The following is a 21,565-nucleotide window of genomic DNA, read 5'->3' as shown; positions in this document are numbered from 1 at the left end:
TATGATTTTTCATTAATAGTTATACTTTCTAATCAAGGGACAGAATATAATATTTACTATATGATAGTAAAATTCATATTAAAGTTGATTTTTAGAGAATAAAAATATTAAAGAGATATCAAGTCACTTACTTGATTTATTACAACCAAAACAATTAAAGATCAACCATTGAAATTCTTTCAAAGCTTGGAGATGATGAAAACAAAATAATAGCAATAGTTACCTGATTTGCTAAACTATAAATCAAAACCAAATCGTTGAAATCTTTTTGAAACTTGAAGATGAAGAAAACAAAATAATTTCAAAACTTGAGAGATCAAAGAGGATCGTGCTGATAACATGTTATGAAAAATAACTTAAAAGAACAAATCAAGGGACATAATATAATATTTACTATATGATAGTAAAATTCATATTAAAGTTGATTTTTAGAGAATGAAAATATTAAAGAGATATCAAGTCACTTACTTGATTTATTACAACCAAAACAATTAAAGATCAACCATTGAAATTCTTTCAAAGCTTGGAGATGATGAAAACAAAATAATAGCAATAGTTACCTGATTTGCTAAACTATAAATCAAAACCAAATCGTTGAAATCTTTTTGAAACTTGAAGATGAAGAAAACAAAATAATTTCAAAACTTGAGAGATCAAAGAGGATCGTGCTGATAACATGTTATGAAAAATAACTTAAAAGAACAAATCAAGGGACATAATATAATATTTACTATATGATAGTAAAATTCATATTAAAGTTGATTTTTAGAGAATGAAAATATTAAAGAGATATCAAGTCACTTACTTGATTTATTACAACCAAAACAATTAAAGATCAACCATTGAAATTCTTTCAAAGCTTGGAGATGATGAAAACAAAATAATAGCAATAGTTACCTGATTTGCTAAACTATAAATCAAAACCAAATCGTTGAAATCTTTTTGAAACTTGAAGATGAAGAAAACAAAATAATTTCAAAACTTGAGAGATCAAAGAGGATCGTGCTGATAACATGTTATGAAAAATAACTTAAAAGAACAAATCAAGGGACATAATATAATATTTACTATATGATAGTAAAATTCATATTAAAGTTGATTTTTAGAGAATGAAAATATTAAAGAGATATCAAGTCACTTACTTGATTTATTACAACCAAAACAATTAAAGATCAACCATTGAAATTCTTTCAAAGCTTGGAGATGATGAAAACAAAATAATAGCAATAGTTACCTGATTTGCTAAACTATAAATCAAAACCAAATCGTTGAAATCTTTTTGAAACTTGAAGATGAAGAAAACAAAATAATTTCAAAACTTGAGAGATCAAAGAGGATCGTGCTGATAACATGTTATGAAAAATAACTTAAAAGAACAAATCAAGGGACATAATATAATATTTACTATATGATAGTAAAATTCATATTAAAGTTGATTTTTAGAGAATGAAAATATTAAAGAGATATCAAGTCACTTACTTGATTTATTACAACCAAAACAATTAAAGATCAACCATTGAAATTCTTTCAAAGCTTGGAGATGATGAAAACAAAATAATAGCAATAGTTACCTGATTTGCTAAACTATAAATCAAAACCAAATCGTTGAAATCTTTTTGAAACTTGAAGATGAAGAAAACAAAATAATTTCAAAACTTGAGAGATCAAAGAGGATCGTGCTGATAACATGTTATGAAAAATAACTTAAAAGAACAAATCAAGGGACATAATATAATATTTACTATATGATAGTAAAATTCATATTAAAGTTGATTTTTAGAGAATGAAAATATTAAAGAGATATCAAGTCACTTACTTGATTTATTACAACCAAAACAATTAAAGATCAACCATTGAAATTCTTTCAAAGCTTGGAGATGANTCTTTCTATGTGAGCCATTTGTCGAGCGTATGCTTTATTTTGTCAAGCTATCGATTAACTTTTCAGAAAACTTTTCACTTCAGAATGCTATAATGCTTTGCTCCTCGTTTCTTCTTATTATAACATTTTTATATTATCTTATTATTAAAATAATAAAATATTATTTGATGTGATATTTGTCTTTGAAATTAGAAAAGTTTTAAAATTTAATTATTTTTTTAATTATGTATAATTGAGGATAAATTTGTATAGCTAATTAAATTAATTCATAAAATTATAATTATTAATTAATTTATAATATCTTTTAATATATATACTTTATATATATATATATATATTAGATTCATTTATAAAGAATATAATTACCGTTATATATATATTGAAATATTTTTTATGTGTGCGTGTGTGTATATGTATATTTACTTTAAATATAAACATATTTACTTTCTATTTTATGTTAACATTACAAAAATTATAAATTATAAAATTATTAATTACAATATATATACTTTTTTTTATATAAACTTATAATATATATATCTGAAAGGAAGTTGTGAGATTAGAATAGTTTGAAACCAAGTTATGTTTTTTTAATTTCTTGTAATTAAAGATAAACCTATATAGTTAATTAAATAAATTAATGAAATTATGATTATTAATTGACTTGTAATATTTTTTAATATATGTACTTTATATACATTAGGTTCATTTATAAAAAATATAATTACTATTATATATATACTAAAATACTTTAGTATATATACACTTTAAATATAAACATATTTATTTTCTATTTTATGTTAATATTACAAAAGTTATAACTAATGAATTTATTAATTATGTTTGAGATATTTGTTTTTGATTATATAAATTTAAATTTTATTATTTGTGTGTTTTAATTAATTTAATTATTAATAAATTGTATGAAATATGTAAGAGAAATATTATTATATATGGATTTGGATTTGGATTTGGGTAATTAAGTACTCATGAATAGTATTTTAATAATTTTTTGTATAATCAAGTTTTTAAATGAGTTAAGGTAATTATAGGATAGTAACATGTATTAAAGTTAGGGTTAAGATAATACTTTTAAAAAATATTTAAATAATTAATAGAGTTCGAATAGTATATTTTTTATAAAATTTGAGTTTAAATATTTTAAAATTAACAAATATTCTGTCCGTTGACATCCTATGCGAGCGTGAAACAAACCCTTTGCATCTCCACTAAAAACATAAGAAAAGACGTGTTGGGTAATGGGTTGGTGGAGATTTTTTTTTTTGTTTTTATGAATAGCAGATTTCATTGAAAGAAGCAGAGTCACACAAATCAGTGAAGACTCCACATAGAGATACAAGAGCTGTACACAAAATTCAGGCTACACATCTCAAAATAAGGCAGCAAGCGAAGCCCCAAAACAGCAAAAGAGGAGCTGCATGCATGCCAGACACAGGAAAAAAAATGCACAAAACACAGTTATGCGTTGGTGGAGAATTAGTAAAATCTCTTTAATTAACCCGGAATGGATGAACTTTGTTAGCATAATAATAGTCATATTTAATTTCTGTTGAGTCTTTTTCTTCATGTGTTTTGTCCACCACAGTGTCGCCAGTTGACCCAAAACGGACTGTGAACCAGCCACCACTACAACATTCACATGGGTACGCGGACGAAATTGGTCATACGTTGATGTGATGTTACAATGACAGTTTAGCATTAGATCATGATCGATCTTTATCTTTTGAAACGTCAACGTTGTCAGTTGAAATCTGGTAATTTTATTTTGGGTAAACTTCAGTGCCACCCCTTGTGGTTTTATGTTTTCTCACTTAACACCCTATGGTTTTGTTTCTCCCCCTTAACATCTTGAGGTCTTATTCTGTTTTCACAATGGAGTAACGGTGTTAACTTAATTGGAAAATACACAAAAACCCTAATCTTTAATTTAAATTTTCAAGGGTTTGCCATTAAACTTATGAAAATTGAAAACTTGAACCATAAATTACAAAAAATCAATTTTCAAATTCATCTAAAGTTTTTCAGTTTATTAAAACCTCTTTGATGCAATCACAAAAAATCTCAAATTCAAACAAGCTTAAAGTTGCTCATCAATGACGCTAGCTAGCAATCAAGATTAAAATTTTGTGTAAACTCGGTTTTTTTGTGTTATATTTCACCAAAATCAACCAAAAAAATTTAATTAAATCATTTATGTCATATTTTAACTCCATCTATGCAATAATAGCTATTCATTTTTTTGTACAGATAATTAGATTAAAATTAGATATCAAAGTGGAAAAAATCAACATACAAATTCTCCAAATAATCCATTAACTTCACCCATCATAAAAATAGAAAAAGACAAGAAAAATTTAAAGAGAAAAGAGAAAACAAAGGAAAGTAGCTCCATAATCCTTTTTCACCTTGTTTCAAAATTAGGCCTAAAAATTACGTAAGAGAAAAAAATACAAGGAGAAAGCCACATGGTAGCATGTCAAAATCAAAGACAAAGGGCAGAGGGAGAAAGAGCATTGCAAACCAAAAGGTTTTGAGAAGAATAGAAAAGGAAAGAGAAAGCTTTACTAAAGAGAGAAAACTAAAGCAGTTGAGGAAAGGAAGAGGCGAAGTAGAAATAGTGGCATATCATCAAAAGAAAAATGGAGCCGAATGGGAAGAGATGACGCTAGTTGTTGGAGAAGATGAGGGGTTATGTTCTGGAAAAAAGAAAGAGAAAGAAACGCAGGTGAAAGAAGAGAAAAAAAATTGAAAATTGTCAATAAGAAACATTGGGTATAATTAGAACTTTAAATTAATTAATTTAAGCATGTGATGGAAATTTGAGAAATATATACTAACGCCTAATCCCATGATGGGAACAGAATAAGACCCCAGGGTGTTAAGTGGGAAACCATCAAACCACAAGTAGTGTTATTGAAGTTTAACCTTTTATTGGAGAAACAGGTTTTATAAGTACACAGTACCTAAGAAATGAGATACAAGAACACACTTTCTTTTGTGACAATTCATCAGAGGAGACCCTTTGATGTAAAGCCACCAAACGTTGCAAACAGCAGCAGCAGCAGCAGCAGCAGCAGTAGTAGTAATAGTAGTAGTAGTAAAGCTCACGCCCACCTGTTCTTAACTCTAACCATTAAGCCATGCTTCATATGAAGAATTATGCTGTGTTTTGGAGTCACGTTCTGACCTGCAATCACATGGACATTATAGTTGTGAATTATTGCCGCTGCCGTAGCCTTCATTATAATGAAAGCCAAGTTTTTCCCCAGACAGATCCTTGGTCCAGCATTGAAGGCTAAGAATTTGCTTGGCAGCTCACGTTTAATCTTTCCTTCCTCAGTGATCCACCTTTCGGGCTTGAATTCATTGCAATCCTTTCCCCATAACGATGCCATCCTTCCCATTGCATGTATGGCCATTACGACTCTTGTGTTTTTATCGACGAAATGGCCAGTTGGAAGAGTGTTCTTTTGAGTAGCTGTCCTAAATTCAAAAGGAACTGGCGGACATAACCTTAGTGTTTCATATAAAGCCGCGTGGAGATACGCCAGCTTATTCAACTCGTTTAAGGACGATGGTAGTTGACATTCCCCCACTTTTTGGGTTGACAAGTTTTTCTCCAATTCTTCTCTGATTTTAGTCTCAACCGTAGGGTTCTTGGAGAGGTGATAGAAGAACCAAGAGAGAACTGTACTGTTGGTGTCATCGGTGGCGAACATGATATGTATAAGGTTGTCCCTTATAAGGCTATCACGCGGTGTTGGTCCTGTCACCTCATTTCCTGTCAAGTAACACTTTAAAAAATTGAAATTCACTTCATCATCGTTCGATGCCATTGATTTGTTGGATTTTTCGCGTTGAAGCGATATATATTCTGCTAGGAGATCGTCCAGAGCTTTCCAAGCACGGCTTCGTCTCTTCTCTTTTCCAATCTGAAGCCAACTTAGCAGCTTCCACAGTTTGTCAGGCATGACATACCGATAAAACGCAGTCTCCCAAGCATCACTCATGGCATCGTGGAATCGGTTTTCAGGATATTCAAGGGACAGCAACTGAGGGTTACAGCCGGTAGCCATCATGCAAGCGATATCAAACGCATGCCTCGCTAACAAATCTTGCAAATCCACCACCAGGTCTCCTTTAGAAACATGCTCTAGTACTTTAATAAGCCCTTGCTCTATACGATCCGGAATGAGCTTTGCCATTGATTTGTGGAACTGTGGGTGGTTCAAGAAGGCATGGAAAATTTTCCTTTGTTTTTTCCATGCCTCACCATCGGAATTGAAAAGCGCTTCTCCGAAAATATCAAATTGCTTCATCCATTCGGATCCTTTCAGATATATTGAACTGTTTGTGCTCAGTACGTAACGCACATTCTCAGGATCACTTGTACCAAGGAAACTTGTATTGGTAAACCAGATTCCTTTGTACATAAAAGTGCCCTTGCTTTTTTCCAGGACTTCAGGAATTTTTTTATGTATCCGATGAAAGTGGAGAAGCATTGTGGGAAGCATGCCAATAAGTGGCCAGCTCCGGGGTAGACCATTGTTATCAAGGAAACGAAGTAGAAAACGAAGTAAAATGAGCGTGAAGGCAATGTATACAACATAGCCGGACACCGCCATCTTGGTTGGGTTTAGCGAGGCTAGAAGTTCCATAGACAGGCCACTTCTGAACCAGGGCTTATATTTATGGTTAGGCAAGGTGGGGTATGTATTACCTCTAATTGCATAAGATCTTTGTGAAATCGAGCCCACATGCAACGCAATTACTCTCTTCCCAATTTATCGCTTCAAATACCGAGAGGTTGTTGAGCATTTATAATCACGAATTGGTCAGTTGCCTATGCTCTAGATTACGGTGTCTCTTCAATGACAATGACGTTAACTTTTTTTTTTAATTGAGCGAAGGGATTCAAACTTTGATACAATAATTAATAAATCAAATACTCGAATGCTATAATAACTTTAATTATCAAAGCATATTATATATATAAACCATAAAACTCTATCTTTATTTATGATTTGTTGAAAAAAAAAAAGGAAACTAATTAAGATTAGAAATGGTCATTTATCAATTGCATTGAGTTTTGGATTGATTAAACTTGAAAATCTTCTTTAATTAAAATTTTAGTTTGTGTATAGTGGAATAGTTTTAAATTTCTTGTTTGTTCTCTTCTTATTTTATATTAGATTTTTATATTATAAAATGGGTCTCTAAGAAATAGCCTATTTAGAAGCTTTAGAGATGAACACTTTATAATTTTATCTTTTGCTCTAGATGGAGCTAGAATGGGTGTGAATAAGTGTTCTTATAAGGATATTGAGAGAAGATGTGTACAACATGTCTTTGGATTGATTTGAAAAACTATTAAAATATATTTTATTGCACTTTAATATTTCAATAGTAAAAGAACTGTTTTACTCCACAATATAAACGAAAGGCTGAATCACATAAATTCTTATTTTTTTATTTATTTGATTATTTTGGATCTTATATTTGTTATTGGTTGGACAATTTTCATAACAAATTATTGTGAGAAAAAAAAAGTTCAAAAGTTTGATAACCCTATAATAACTTAAATCTTTGGTTATTGTAAAAGTGGTTCTTGTGATAGAAGAGAAAGCGTTGCAAACAAATAAAAGGATGTGTCAGAAGCAGCAGAAAAGAAGATTGAAGCAGTTCTTGAAGTACTGAGTGTTGTAGCAGGTGAAAGACAATAAGAAGAGAATTAAGAAGTAGAAAAGAATTAAAGAGAGAATTTAGAGAGATAAGCTCCAAAGGATCATCTGTTAGCTCAGGGGAAATAGCTCCTTTAAATGAATTGTGATGTTTTATATATAGTGTTAAAAATAGTGATTACTCAAAAATAAGCTTTAATGTACCTTATGAATGATATTATTGTGAATATCTTTAATGTGAGTAACCGTTATTGTAATTAGTATAATAAGACTTGTTCTCAAGTAAAAAGTAATAGAGAAGAGGTATACGTGAAAAGGTATAAGAGAAGAAGCTATATATGAATAAATATAAGAGAAAAAGGTATATGTGAACAGGTATACAAAAATAAGGTAAGATAGTAAAACACTTGTACTTTAAGAAAAAATTACGAAAAATATCTCTTAACTATCTCCATATCTGAGCCACTAAACTAAACTCTCTAAAATATTTTAAGATGAAAGTAACTTATGAACTTTGCCACTGATTCTGAGTTGCTTTCACTGTCATTTGTGTGAAATGGTTGCTCTGTGCGAAGTAGCTGTTCTACTTGTATTAGTTATTTTATATGGAGTAGTGCTTTACTTATTTTAGTTATTCTACGTGAAATAGCGTTTTACTTGTTCTAATTGTTTTGCATGAAGTAGTATTTCATTTGTTTTAGTTGTTCTATATGAAGTAGTGCTTCACTCGTTTTGGTTATTCTCTATACAATATTATATTGTAAAATAATTTTTTAGAGAATATGTATTAATCAAAATTAAGTATCTACAGTTGTTAACCATCAAAGTTTTACATAATATCATTATTTAGCTTTATTATAGTCGAAGCTTACTACATTAAGTTCAAGATGCATTTATTAGTTAAAAGTTAAAGCTTAATTCGTTTTGATAATTACTAAGTATTTCTAATAATCAAGTAAAGAAAAAGTTAATCATAAAAACTTTATTAACCTTTTTCCATTGATTTGTTAGGCAACAGAACAATATTATCGCTAACATTAAAGTGTGAGATTTGAATTGTAACAATTACAATTTTAAGGATTAATAAATAATTACAATTACAATTTATTTTTTTTCTCTGTATATAAAAAGTGGATGGAAAGAAAAGATTTGAGGGCATAATTATTATAAAATGATCGATTCTGTTTGGTAACCAAAAAATAACTTGTTGGGAGAAATTTTTTTCTGTGTAAAATATTTTAGAGGAAAATGTAATATTTTTTATTATTTGGATAAACTGTTGGAAAACTTTTCTACTTGTTTGGATCATTATGTGAAAATTATTTTTCACCATCGTTGTTGGAGTTGAGTGTTAAAATGATAAATAAGAGTTGATTACAAAATAATGATGTCATTTGATTCTTACTAATTTCTGATCAAAATTAAGAATAAAAATGAAAATGAATAAAATAAATAATAATATTTTTCAAAGTATTTAATCACATATCTCTAATGAAAGTAAACCCTAAACACTATAAAAATATTAATGTTTATCAATTGTGTAAACCATCCCATTTTATATTTATTAATGTGTATTCATTAAGTGATGGTCATTGAAATATGTTTTATTATAATTATTAGTAAAATTGATTCAATTTATAAATAAAAATTTTAATTGCATTGAATGATTTCATTAAAAAATATTTTTTAATTTTTAATAGTATTGACTAATTTAAATATTAATATTTTAAGTCAAAAATTTTTAATTTTCTAATATTTTAAGTTAGATATTAATTTTTTATATTTTTTAATATATTAAGTTAAATATTAATACTCATCAAACCTATACTACTATGTTTAGTATAAAAGTATTTTTCTAATTTTTTGAAAAATGTCTTATGTCTCTCAATGATGTAAGACATTTTACATGGTCAATGCATATTTTTCTTATTGGGTCGTAAAATATTTTATATCTGGACAAAATTTTTCATCTTCTAAACAAGTATAAGTTTTGAAAATATTTATAGAAAAGTATTTTTCGTCAAAATAAACAAATCCTAATTTAAATAAGTTTTTTTTCATTTATCTGAAAATTAGATTTTGAGACTATAAGAAAAAAATTGTTAATTTATGTAATTTTTAATTAAAAATGGATAAATTTATATATTTTTTAATTTGAATTTTTAAAAAATAAAAAATTATTTCACTTTATAGATGCAAGTACAAAATTAAATCAAGTAAATTCTTATATATATATTTTTAGCAATTATCTTAACATTGTCAATCCTCTGCATTAAATAGCCGTGCAGGTGGGAGTTTGCCTTTAATTACCTATTTGGTACTTTTTAGGAACTGACCATAGCCAATTAATAAGCTAGTGGCAGGGCAAGGCATTTAACACCACCAAACCATCCCGTGTATGTGACAACTTCTCCAACTTTCTGCATGGAATTAAATAAATTGACTGGGAAAGGATGCGTCGAAGATTCGTCGGCCGGCACGCCAGCCTTGTTTTGGCCCAAGAAATAGCATTCATGTTTTTTTTTTTATAAAAAAAAAGTAAGCTTCTTTCATTAAATGATGAAAGAACGGAGTTGCTTGGGTAAATCTTTGGCTCTTATCATCTCTCTGAAACAAACCTAAAATTTTATTCAAGAATGTCTTATAAAGAACACATGCACTGCATCCTTATCTTATTTTCTGTAATCATAAGAAAATTAAAGAAAAATAAAACTAGCTGTTCGAACAGATTAAACAAGGATTATAATTGTTTATTAGTACATTAATTCTGTTAACGAAGTAAAATAGGACACTAGGAGATTAAGCAGTGCTGTATGGGATCTTCTTTATTTCTCGTCTTCCGTGGATTAGTTGTGCCAACGGAGTAGTGGTACCACCATGAACCTCATGCCGCCCGCCTTACAATGGACGCCATTACGTTCACCGCAAGCGAAGTAATGGGATCTCCACCTCTTAAGCACAAACTCGAACCCATCCCCGCCTCCTTGCGTTGGGCTTGCAATCATCTTTGCTCTATTCAAGTCGCAATTCAGGTAGCTCCAAAAGTCATGAAATAAGTAGACGCTGTGAGGGAATGTGTTGTTGCTTGGTGGGTCGTACTTGAACACTGCAATTAAATCACTGTCATCAATTTCGACATTTACAGAAAGTTTTTACTTTGTTTTGTTTTATTTTTTCTTCTTTGAAAATTAAAGAGCAGCTTTTCATCAAACTTGGGAGAATGAAAAGGTTCCCACCAGTAAGAGGGACATAAACGAATACATGAAGAACGGGTATTGGTCGATATGCCCTGAGGCAAAGTTTTTATTTTGTTGTCAGGGAAGAAAATGGAAAAGAAGGTTAACTCACCTAGAGTATCATTGAAGTAAAAGGGTGCATTCTGGAATGCCCATTCGGAGTAGTTGAAGCCGTAGTGCCAGTTCTCTGAACCACCTACAATGATTTTGTTGGGGCCTTCTGTTTGATTCAGGGTTTGATTATTATGGGAGCCCCAGCCCCAGCCCCAACCAGTGTAGTTAGAGCTATGGCCCCAGTCCTTACTGCCCATGCTCCCTCCCAACATGGAAGCAGCTATCAGAACTAGGATGAGTCCATGTGCATGTGTAAAACCCATGTTCACAGCCCAAGTAATTTCAAGACCAAATAGTGAAGAAAAAGATTGTACAACTCGATGCTGTTGGCATTGGCAGGGTAGAGGAAGAGGTTTATATACGGGTGAAAGCAAGTAGAAAATGGTGCTAATCTGCCAAATTGACCCTTTGTCTGAATTCGGGTAGGCGAGAAAGTTGAAATATGATGCAACATGGTTTTTCTATACGAGTATTACACGTTTTCTCTAAGTCGTCCACACTTGTTCAATGAGTGATATCCAAGCCTCCCATACACCACAGAATGAAATCAATTATGGTTTTTGGGGCCTTTTGGCACTTGAAGTTGAAAAAAATTGAAGACAAAATGGTACATAAAATCAGTATATCAATAAATAACTCTTTTTAATTTTACACAAACCTTAAGAGAAAACGTGGATTGGTAGGCAGTTAGTGAAAACGTAGCGTAATCATTGCTGGCTATTCTTTCTATTTCTCTTTTTTTTTTTTTTCTTATCATGTGCTTAAAAGTTTGGTTTGTCAGGAAGTGTTGGAGTCAAACGTACATACCATAACCATTTAGCCAAAAAAAACTAAGTCAAAAGGTGTATAGATTATGCCACTTAGAGAATTGATAGAAACATTAAACATGCATAGGCATACGTTTACATGATGTTATAATGACGGTTTAATCAATTAGCAAATGTTTAATCGTTTTGAGAAACTAATTAACAAAAAAAATCCCATATTCAGTTTCTTTTCTTCCTTTTTGAAGAAAGAAAATCACATATTCTTTGAATTATCTATATAATATTTTACCACATCAAAATTAAGAACTAATTAATATTCTGCTAATGTATATAATGATAAATAATTACTATTCTTTTGTATTGGTTAACCTGAAATTATATGAAATTATTGATGCATTATTGAAATTCATAAAGGAGCTTACCCTTGCTTCCTTTCATATCTATTGAAATTTGCCCTTAGATATTAATTTGTCTCCGCCTATCACATGATGAAAATCAAGAATTACAGCAATGAATTTAAAAAAAAAAAAATGGGGCAGTGACCTTCAACCAGCAATGACACCGGTGTTTGTTCATGAATCATGTTTGCTTTTTGCTTATATACTATTCAATAACAATCATGGCCAAGTCAATAATCTCCTGCAACATGACACAACTATATATGCCAAGTTTCCTATCGACAATTGAACTATGCTCATTGACAAAAGAGTGTCTTAATGCACATTCTTTTTTAGCAAATTCCGAAAGATTGACGAAGTCTGCAAGAGATTTTCGGAGAAGACTAATATCTTTGGACTTAGATTGGCGGCTTAATGCCTTTTGGGTGGGAACCAAGGTTGGTGAAGTTCAACGATATTTCTTGCCTCATGGAAACCGTGGACTCATGGTCTCAGTTCTTTAGGTTCGTCATTGTAAAAATAACAGAAAAATGGAAATAACCCAATTAAATAAGCATGGCTACGGACCTTTATATTGACTCTCATTCGTTTTTCATTCTGACTTACGACTTTCGTGCATATCACTAACTTTAAAGAGGTTTGAGGGGATTTGGTACATGAACTGAACATAAAATGGACTACTGAGCGATGAGGTTGATAATATACTGCAAATATTTGAGCGTATAACTCTGTTTTGGGGGAAGAAGGGTTTCCGTTTTCCAATGCAAAAAACCAATGGATAGAGGGAATTAGTAGATTCTTTGTTGAAACAAATTGTTTTTGAATGATTAATGTGGAATTGATACACATTAATGGGACGACCTTGGGCCTCAAGATTGTTGCAGGACTCGCATTTGAAACAGAAAAGAAGTCACAGATCCTGTAAGAGACCAATGCAGCAAAACTCAAAGATGGTGTTTAATACTTTATAATGCAATGTGATTATAGGTAATGTGATTGTAAATAATGTGATTGCAGAGAAAATAATATTACAGTATTTGATATACAAACAAAATAATAATTAAAATATAAAGAAGATAACATTGCAACGTTTGGTTTACAAATATTTTACTGAGAATATAATGTTAATTTTTAAAATTTTCCTTATTTATTAAAATATAAGTTTAATATACTTGTATTTTTAATTGTTAATTTTATATAATATCATTTTTAAATATATTTTTAATGTCATATATTTTATTTTTATTTTTATTATAATGTTATATATTTTATTTTCATTTTTGAATATAATTTTTTATATTATATAATTTATTAATTTCTTTTACCTATATTATATAAATTTTAATTTCTTATATTTTATTTTATTTTTATTTCTAATTCTTATATTATATATATTTTATTTTACTATTTTTATTTTAATTATAACATAACAAAATATTTTTAATAAAGTAATAAAGTTGAAGGATAAAAATGTCTTTAATAACATTGCAGAGTACAATGTAATATGATTGCATTACAATCTTACATTGCAGTTGTCTATTGCAAAATAAACACTGTAATGTAATTTAATTAGATACATTGTAGAAAATATGCTCTAACTTCTCTTATACTAAACATTACCAAAGCACTAAATAGCGAATCCATGAGTACGAAAATATTTTCTTCGGGTCAAGCAATTGCATTAAATTAAGAAATTACAAGCTTATATTGAAGAACATGGCTGGAGACTGAAAGCGAAGAATTAGTGCCTTGGCTAGCGAACCTCTTATTCATTGAACATCATTAATCTCAGCTTATTCTTCTTTCAGGCACGCTAAAACAGGGAAAAAGAAAAAAGGCTCAATACAATGTTGTGAACAAAAATGATGTGGAACACAGGCACTGCATCTTCCCCGGATTCTAAGCCTTGTGTCCGTCAGTAGTACCAACGGAGCAGCGGAACCACAGCGAATTTCATAAGGCCATCCTTGCAATGGAAGCCATTACGTTCACCACAAGCAAAGTAATAAGGTCTCCACCTCTTCAACACGAACTCAAACCCATTTCCACCTCCCTGAGTTGGGTTTGCAATCATCTTAGCTTTTCTTAAGTCACAGTTGAGGAAGCTGCGCAGGTTGGGGAGCAAGTAGACACTGTGAGGAAACGTGGTGTTGCTTGGTGGATCATATTTGAACACTGCCAAACGTATATAAAAAAATATTAATTTCCCAGCTCCATTTTGAAATAAAAAAACCAACAGAATCAAGAATGTTAAGATCTAACTTACCTAGAGTATCATTGAAGTAGAAGGGAGCGTTTTTGAGAGACCAATCGGTGTAGTTGACACCAAATTGCCAATTCTGTGATCCACCAACAATGATCTTCTTGGGGCCATTGGTATGATTGTGGGGATGATGGGAGCCCCAGGCGGAATGGTTAAAGCCATAGCCCCAGTCCTTGTTGGCCAAGCTTACTCCCAACATGGAAGCAGCAATCAGCACTAGAACAAGTCCTTGAGCAAATGTAAATCTACCCATTTGTCAGTAAAGTTTAAAGAGTGAAAGAAAGTACAACAGTTCAATGTTGTTGGTGGCAATGGGAGGATGACCAGACAGGCTTTTATAAGGGAGACAGAGTGAGAGAAAGTTGTTTTAAGTGCTAATATGCCCAAATGAACCTTTTTCAACATTGGTAGGCAAAAATGGGAAAAGTGATATCACAGGTTTATGTTGACATTTTCTTTAAGTCATTCACATTTCTTTGTGGTCACTTTTCCCATTCTTGATCCTTTTATTCTTTCTTCTTCTGATTTTTTCCATTGTTTATATGCTACTTGGATGACCAAAACAATGTGTCATAGTCAATTTGTTCCCAAAAAAACTTAGTGTCAAAGTTAACTGTAGATAGTGGGTAGTGGATATCTAATTAAAAGTCTAAGATATAAACATACCAAAGCAAAACAGTTCATTTGATGGATTAACAAGGGAATAGAAAATATGATCATACGCTTACATGATGTTACAATGACGAATAAATTGCAAACAAACAAAAAATATATAAATTGATTGTTAGATTTAACAACGTATTTGTATTCGGTTGCGCATGTAAAGTTTTAAATTAATGTGATATCCATATTATATCGGTCAAAAATACTATATTTTTAATTTACTTAATGATTGAAAATTTATTATATCAAATGAGTATTTAGACATTTTTAATGAACTTAAAATTTGAAAAGAATAGTCCATGTTACAAAATATAAAATTTAACGGTGAATTAACCAAATATAAACCGTATAAAAAATAATGAAAGAGTGTAAAACTAAGTGTAAATGGCTCCTCCTCTTTATATATATTATAGATAATGAATTAATTTCAAAAGGTTGAAATTAAGATTTTTTAATTCTTTAAATTGTTGAAATATATAATTTGAATATTTCTCCTCCAACTTAAATTAAAGAAACAAATAACAATTCACTAAATATATATTTAGAAATATTTTACTTATGTTCATTTGTAGTTAGATAATATACACAATGGATTAATTTTCAATGTTCAAGCAAATGAGAAGGGTATTAAATTTTTGAAATACAATTGGATGGAACTTATCAAAGCAATGTAGTATAATTGTAAAACGATAAATTACTCGTTTAATCTTATTCTCATATATTTGATTATTGAAATTGTCTATAAATTTACACAACATATAGCGAGATTATTCGCGCAGGGACAGCAAAGGACCAAAGGCTACACTAACTGATACAGATGAAGTACCATTTTCTCATTTCAAATGATTGGGATCAAACAGTATAATACTCTCAATCTTATGGTAGAACCAGTATTGTTTAAAATACCAGAGGACTTTGAAACAACTTCCAACTGTTTAATTATGGCTATATGCAAAGATTGAGGGCTAGCTACAGCTGATAAACTCCATCTATTCTTAATCCTAGCCCTTAAGCCATGTTTCATGTGGAGAATCACCCCATGTTTGAGGGTCACATTCTGCCCTTGATCAATCACTTGGACGTTGTAGTAATGAAATATGGTTGCAATTGTAGCTTTCATCATGATTAGAGCCAAATTCTTTCCTGGACAATTCCTTGGCCCTGCATTGAAGGAAAAGAATTTGCTTGGGGGCTCACGTCTAAGCTTTCCTTCTTTTGTGATCCATCTCTCTGGCTTGACTTCAAGGTAATCCTCTCCCCACAGCCAGGTCGTCCTTCCCATTGCATATGTGCAGATCAAAATTCTCGTGTTTTGATCGACGTGATGGCCGCTTGGAAGAGTGTCGGGCTGAGTAGGTTTTCTGATCTCGAAAGGAGCAGGTGGGTACAATCTTAGAGTTTCATATATAAAGCCGCATGGCGATACACCAACCTGTTCAACTTGTTCAAGGGCAACCGTAATCGCAGTTCTCGTACTTGTTCTGCTGACATGTTTCTCTCCTGCTCTTCTCTGATTTTATTTTCAACAATAGAATTTTTAGAAATGAGATAAAAGAACCAAGAAAGAGTTGCACTGGTAGTGTCGTCTGCGGCAAGCAAGAAAAATATGATATTGTTCCGTATGAGATTACTATTAGGAGTCGGCCCTATCACTTCATGTTCTGTTAAGTAACACTTCAAAAAATTGAAATCGTCTTCATTTTTACTTCATTCCGTTGCCTTCATTTTTTTTTCACGCTGCATCTATACATCTTCTGCACAAAGATTGTCGAGCTTTCCAAGCATAGCTTCGCTTTTTCTCTTTCCCAATCTGAAGCCAACTTTGCAGCTTCCATAGGGTATCAACTTTCTGAAACGTTGCCTTCCAAGAATCACTAGAGGCTTTAAAGAATCTATTTTCAGGGAATTCGGTCGACAGAAGTTGGGGGTTATAGCCGGTGGCCATAATGCTAGCAATATCGAATGCATGCCTCACGAGCAAGTCTTGCAAGTTCACCACTAGCGGCACGTTCTAGTACTTTAACAAGCCCTTGCTCAATACGGTCCGGAACGATCTTTGCAACAGATTGGTGGAATCGTGGGTGGTTCAAGAAAGCGTGGAATGATCTCCTATGCCCCTTCCACACCTCACCATCGGAATTGAAAAGCCCTTCTCCGAATATATCATAATACTTTCTCCATTCTGATCCTTTGGGATATATTGAATTTGGCTCACTGGTAGCCAGGAAGCCTGTGTCAGTAAACTAGATTCGTTTGTATGAGAAATTGCCATTGCTTCTTTCCAGGTCTTCAGAATTCGATCTCATGAATCCTATGGAAGCGGAGAAATAATGTTGGATACATCCCAACAAATGGATAATTGAGAGGGAGATCAATTTTATATAGGAAACGACAGAGAAAATAAAGAAAAATAATTGCCAGGATCAAGCATTCAAGATAGCCGGAGACTGCCATCATGTTCTTTTGCATGGCTAAAATGTTGCTTAGATAGTAATAGACCTTCAGTTGTGGGTTTGTGGCTATACCCCAAGTTACATTTAAACTAGCTTATTGTTTATATACAAACTAAAGAAGGGTAGCTTAGCAGCACCCTGCTTGCCGTACTCTAATCAAGTCCAAGTTCACCCGAGTTGTTCCCACATGTTAGATTGCGCATACTTGGATCATCTATTTCCGAACCAAAACTCCAAGGGGCTTTGGTTTTCCTGTAGACATTTACCTCTCTACCTACAAATTAATTAAGGAAAATATTCTTGACCCCATATACTTTTATCTAAGTATAGTTTTTTTTTTTTTAAAAAAAAGAAAACCATTTGTCAACAGGTGATGATTAAATTTAATAACACTATTTACTCATGTCGCATAAAATGCAAATTATTTATTTATTTATTTTATAGAGGTGCAGAGGACCTAAGTCCAAATTAATCTACCCGAGATCTTCCTCGTTTCCCAGACGTTCCAGGCCTCTCCGATTCCTCAATAATCTCCAAAATCTATACCTAAAATCTTAACTATCTTACCCAAAAAAAATGACAAGTTTTCGCATTTCAAGAGTGGTGAGATGGTGATTTTGGTGATTCTGGGACGATCTTGATTGAAAGTGAAGGAAATGGGAGTCCACGGCCTATTTGTAATGTAGAGAGGAGGGACTCGTGTGAACGCTATAATCCATACAGAAGGTAGAGGGTAAGCCAGCTATGGAATGGGCTAAGACTCGGCAAGCCCATAGTGCTACACTCACTGACACACAAATAATTGTCGGTACGAAGGTTTTGGAATTTCAGTACTCAATAACTTACTAATAAATGAGAAAATCACTATTTATACATCTCAAATGGATGGAATTGATTTAATTATACAGATATATATATATACACACACGAGTGCCACCATGTGAATCAGAGAGGTGCAGGGTCACAATACATAGTCTGAAAATAATAACATTTTAGAAGACGTAAAGCCAAGTAACACTTCGCATGGAGTACTACAGTTCAATTCCACCTGTTCTTAATCCTAACCATTAAGCCATTCTTCATTTGATAAAACGCACTGTTTTTTGGAGCAATGTTTTGGCATTCAGTCACATGCACCTTGTAGTTGTGGAGTACTGCTGTTGCTGTAGCCTTCATCAGGAAAAACGACAACTCTTTTCCTGGACAAATCCTTGGTCCTGCAAGGAAGGCGGAGAATTTACTGGGTGCCTCACGCTTAAGCTTTCCTTCCTCCGTGATCCACCTCTCTGGCTTGAATTCATGGCAATCTTCTCCCCATAAAAATTCCATCCTGCCCATTGCATGTATTCCTATTATGATTCTCATATTTCTATCGACACGATGCCCACTTGGAAGAATGTCTTGCTGAGCGCATGTCCTGAATTCGAAAGGAATAGGTGGACATAGCCTTAGCGTTTCGCAAAAAGCTGCATGGAGATATGTTAGCTTATTCAGCTCGTTGAAGCAAGATGGAATTTGCAATCCCCCTGCTTCTTTCATTGATAAGTTTTTCTTCACTTCTTCTCTTATTTTGTTTTCAGCCATGGGATTCTTGGCGAGGAGATAGAAGAACCAAGTCAGAACTAAACTGTAAGTGTCGTCACTGGCAAACAAAAAATGTATAACGTTGTCCCTTATAAGACTATCTCTGGGTGTTGGGCCTGTCACCTTATGTCCTGTCAAGTAACACTTCAAAAAATTGAAATTATCCCCTTCATCTGTGTTTGATGCCATTGCTTTGTTGGATTTTTCACGTTGAATTGATATATATTCTGCTAAAAGCTCATCGAAAGCCTTCCAAGCTTCACTTCGTCTCTTCTCTTTCCCTATCTGAAGCCAACTTTGCAGCTTCCATAGACTGTCAGGCATGACATATCTGTAAAAAGCTGCCTCCAGAGTATCACTCATGGCTTTGTGGAATCGGTTCTCTGGGAATTCAAGGGAGAGTACCCCAGGGTTACAGCCGGTAGCCATTATGCAACCAATATCAAATGCATATCTCACAAACAAATCTTGCAAGTTCACCACTAGCTCTCGTCTCGAAACATACTCTAGCACTTTAAGAAGCCCTTGCTCTATACGATCCTCAAGGATCTTTGCAAGTGATTGGTGGAATTGCTGGTGATTTAAGAAAGCATGAAAAACTTTCCTATGACGTTTCCATGCCTCACCATCGGAATTGAAAAGTGCTTCTCCAAATATATCAAATTGCTTCAACCACTCGGACCCCTTCAAATATGCTGAATTGTTTGTGCTCAAAATATAACGCACATTCTCAGGATCGCAGGTGGCCAAGACACTTGTGTTAGTAAACCAAACTCCTCTATACAGAAAGGTGCCATTGCTTCTTTTCAGGACTTCGGCAACTTTCTCATGAGCCCTGTGGAAGTTGAGAAGTAATGTTGGAGTCATCCCAACAAATGGCCAGTTTCGTGGGAGACCATTGTTATGTATGAAGCGATAGAGAAAACGAAGAATAACAATTGCCAAGATCATGCATCCAAGATAGCCAGACACTGCCATCACGTAAGACTCTTAAAAATGCTTAAAGGTTGCTTATGGCATATTCTCAATGAGCCCACTCTATATATATAGGTGCAGCCTTGCCCGTAATCAGTCACAATCAGAACAGCTTTGTTATCTATAAATGAGAAGTTTCCATCTACTTGCCAAGTTGCCATGATTGTAATGACCCAAATATGGAACACTACTTTTTTTATTATATGGTAGTTAAAGCTCTCCTCATCTCCTTCACGTACGGTCACGCTTCAGGCTTTTAGTGCTACGGTGCACGTTTTTAGGGCAAATAATAAAATAAAATAAAAAAATCTGCCACGGCTAGAGTCAAAGAGACAGACTGTCCATTCCTCCATTACAGTTACCATTTCCTCCAACCCCCCACCTTAAGGTTCCCTAATTACTTCCCCCCTAGCCCACCAATCGTCCAGTTAGAAACTTGAGCCCCATTCCTGCAATGTACTGTAAGACTGCAAATTAAGTCGTCGGCTTAATATTTTCCATAAATTTGAATGCATGAAATTGGTCCATCCCTCCCTTAATATCACATATGGTCCTCATCCAATTAATCGTCCAATTTGACGGTACCTTTCGAGCATGTTTATCCTCATCCCCATGCCTGTGCTATCAATAAACATTGGCTATTGTTCATCCAAGTCATACATATATGCCTGCCAATTCTAGTTCTAGTATACCTACAAATCATATATAAATGCCATGTGGTTGCGAAATTTATAAATTAATTGAATTTGGCCAAGTTGCACCTTACATTGATTGCTAAGATGAAAATTATGGTGAAAGGCTCCCCTAGCTAACAAGCTCAGCTCGCCCAATTTGTTCATACCCCAACTCATAGTCGCTCCATTTGGTGCTGGTATGGTATTAGAGGAAAATCATTCAACCAACTAGTCCAAATCAAAGAGGCCAAATTCTGTATATGAAGATTTTAAAGTTTGAAGGTGAGGGAACATATTGGAGATAAATGGTAATCTTGGGACAATCTTAGATAAACCAAGATAGGTTTTCCGATAAAAATCATAATTTAATTTGAATTAATCTATCTCTCCTATACATTAAAAAGTTGTACTATTATGCCCTTCCAATATTTAATTGATGCCAAACTTAATCCCAAATAAGATTTTATTCTACAAGAGGACATTTTAGAGGATATTGCACTATAGCGTTGTTGATTAATTAGGATTGTACATTTTCAAAAAGTGCTATTAAAAATATATTTAGTAATATTTTTTGTATTTTTTTCCAATATATTTGGAAATTTAACTGTATTATATAAATTCCTAACAATATTATAAATAAATTATAATTATAAAAATTGCATACACTAACAAAAATTGTACTTTTAATATTGTTAGTAAATGTGAAAAAAATACAATTAAAAAATGTAAATAACTGTACTTTTTAAAATTTCATTACATATATTGTCTAAAGTGCTGAGCAAAAAAATAGTATATATATATATATATATATATATATATATATATATATATATATATATATATATTGTCTAAAG

The 21,565-nt window shown here is 32.3% G+C and overlaps 4 protein-coding genes and 1 pseudogene across 4 annotated transcripts in view; all 5 read right to left on the bottom strand.

The window, feature by feature from the left end:
* LOC18607896 (alkane hydroxylase MAH1) lies at positions 4,782–6,601 on the bottom strand. The gene has a single exon (XM_007042306.2). It carries the CDS (start codon positions 6,559–6,561, stop codon positions 5,008–5,010), a length of 1,554 nt encoding a protein of 517 aa, XP_007042368.2. The 5' UTR covers positions 6,562–6,601; the 3' UTR covers positions 4,782–5,007.
* On the bottom strand, positions 10,231–11,235 carry LOC18607895. Its single transcript, XM_007042305.2, has 2 exons — positions 10,933–11,235; positions 10,231–10,690 (listed from the first exon to the last, which is right to left on the bottom strand). Exons 1-2 carry the CDS (start codon positions 11,195–11,197, stop codon positions 10,431–10,433), a joined length of 525 nt encoding a protein of 174 aa, XP_007042367.2. The 5' UTR covers positions 11,198–11,235; the 3' UTR covers positions 10,231–10,430.
* LOC18607894 lies at positions 13,700–14,653 on the bottom strand. The gene is made up of 2 exons (XM_007042304.2): positions 14,366–14,653; positions 13,700–14,274 (listed from the first exon to the last, which is right to left on the bottom strand). The coding sequence occupies exons 1-2, from the start codon at positions 14,613–14,615 to the stop codon at positions 14,015–14,017; spliced, it is 510 nt and encodes a 169-aa protein (XP_007042366.1). The 5' UTR covers positions 14,616–14,653; the 3' UTR covers positions 13,700–14,014.
* LOC18607893 lies at positions 15,864–17,482 on the bottom strand (annotated as a pseudogene).
* The window catches only part of LOC18607891 (alkane hydroxylase MAH1), a 5,782-nt gene continuing 2,619 nt past the window's right edge, over positions 18,403–21,565 (bottom strand). Inside the window, exon 2 of the mRNA XM_018116475.1 lies at positions 18,403–19,286. Coding sequence (XP_017971964.1) covers positions 18,517–19,286 — 770 coding nt within the window. The 3' untranslated portion in view covers positions 18,403–18,516. The remainder of the gene's footprint in view (positions 19,287–21,565) is intronic.

This window comes from Theobroma cacao, chromosome 2 (assembly GCF_000208745.1).
Source record: "Theobroma cacao cultivar B97-61/B2 chromosome 2, Criollo_cocoa_genome_V2, whole genome shotgun sequence".
In the NCBI taxonomy this organism is placed as follows: Eukaryota; Viridiplantae; Streptophyta; class Magnoliopsida; order Malvales; family Malvaceae; genus Theobroma; species Theobroma cacao.
This window is presented reverse-complemented; position numbering and strand designations above follow the sequence as displayed.

What these genes read in the sequence shown, in the direction of transcription:
- LOC18607896 (XM_007042306.2), bottom strand. Translation starts at nt 6,561, where the DNA reads ATGGAACTTCTAGCCTCGCTAAACCCAACCAAGATGGCGGTGTCCGGC.
- LOC18607895 (XM_007042305.2), bottom strand. Translation starts at nt 11,197, where the DNA reads ATGGGTTTTACACATGCACATGGACTCATCCTAGTTCTGATAGCTGCT. An exon ending in TTACTTCAATGATACTCTAG is followed by an intron (nt 10,691 to 10,932) that starts GTGAGTTAACCT and finishes ATTTAATTGCAG; the next exon opens with TGTTCAAGTACGACCCACCA.
- LOC18607894 (XM_007042304.2), bottom strand. Translation starts at nt 14,615, where the DNA reads ATGGGTAGATTTACATTTGCTCAAGGACTTGTTCTAGTGCTGATTGCT. An exon ending in CTACTTCAATGATACTCTAG is followed by an intron (nt 14,275 to 14,365) that starts GTAAGTTAGATC and finishes TACGTTTGGCAG; the next exon opens with TGTTCAAATATGATCCACCA.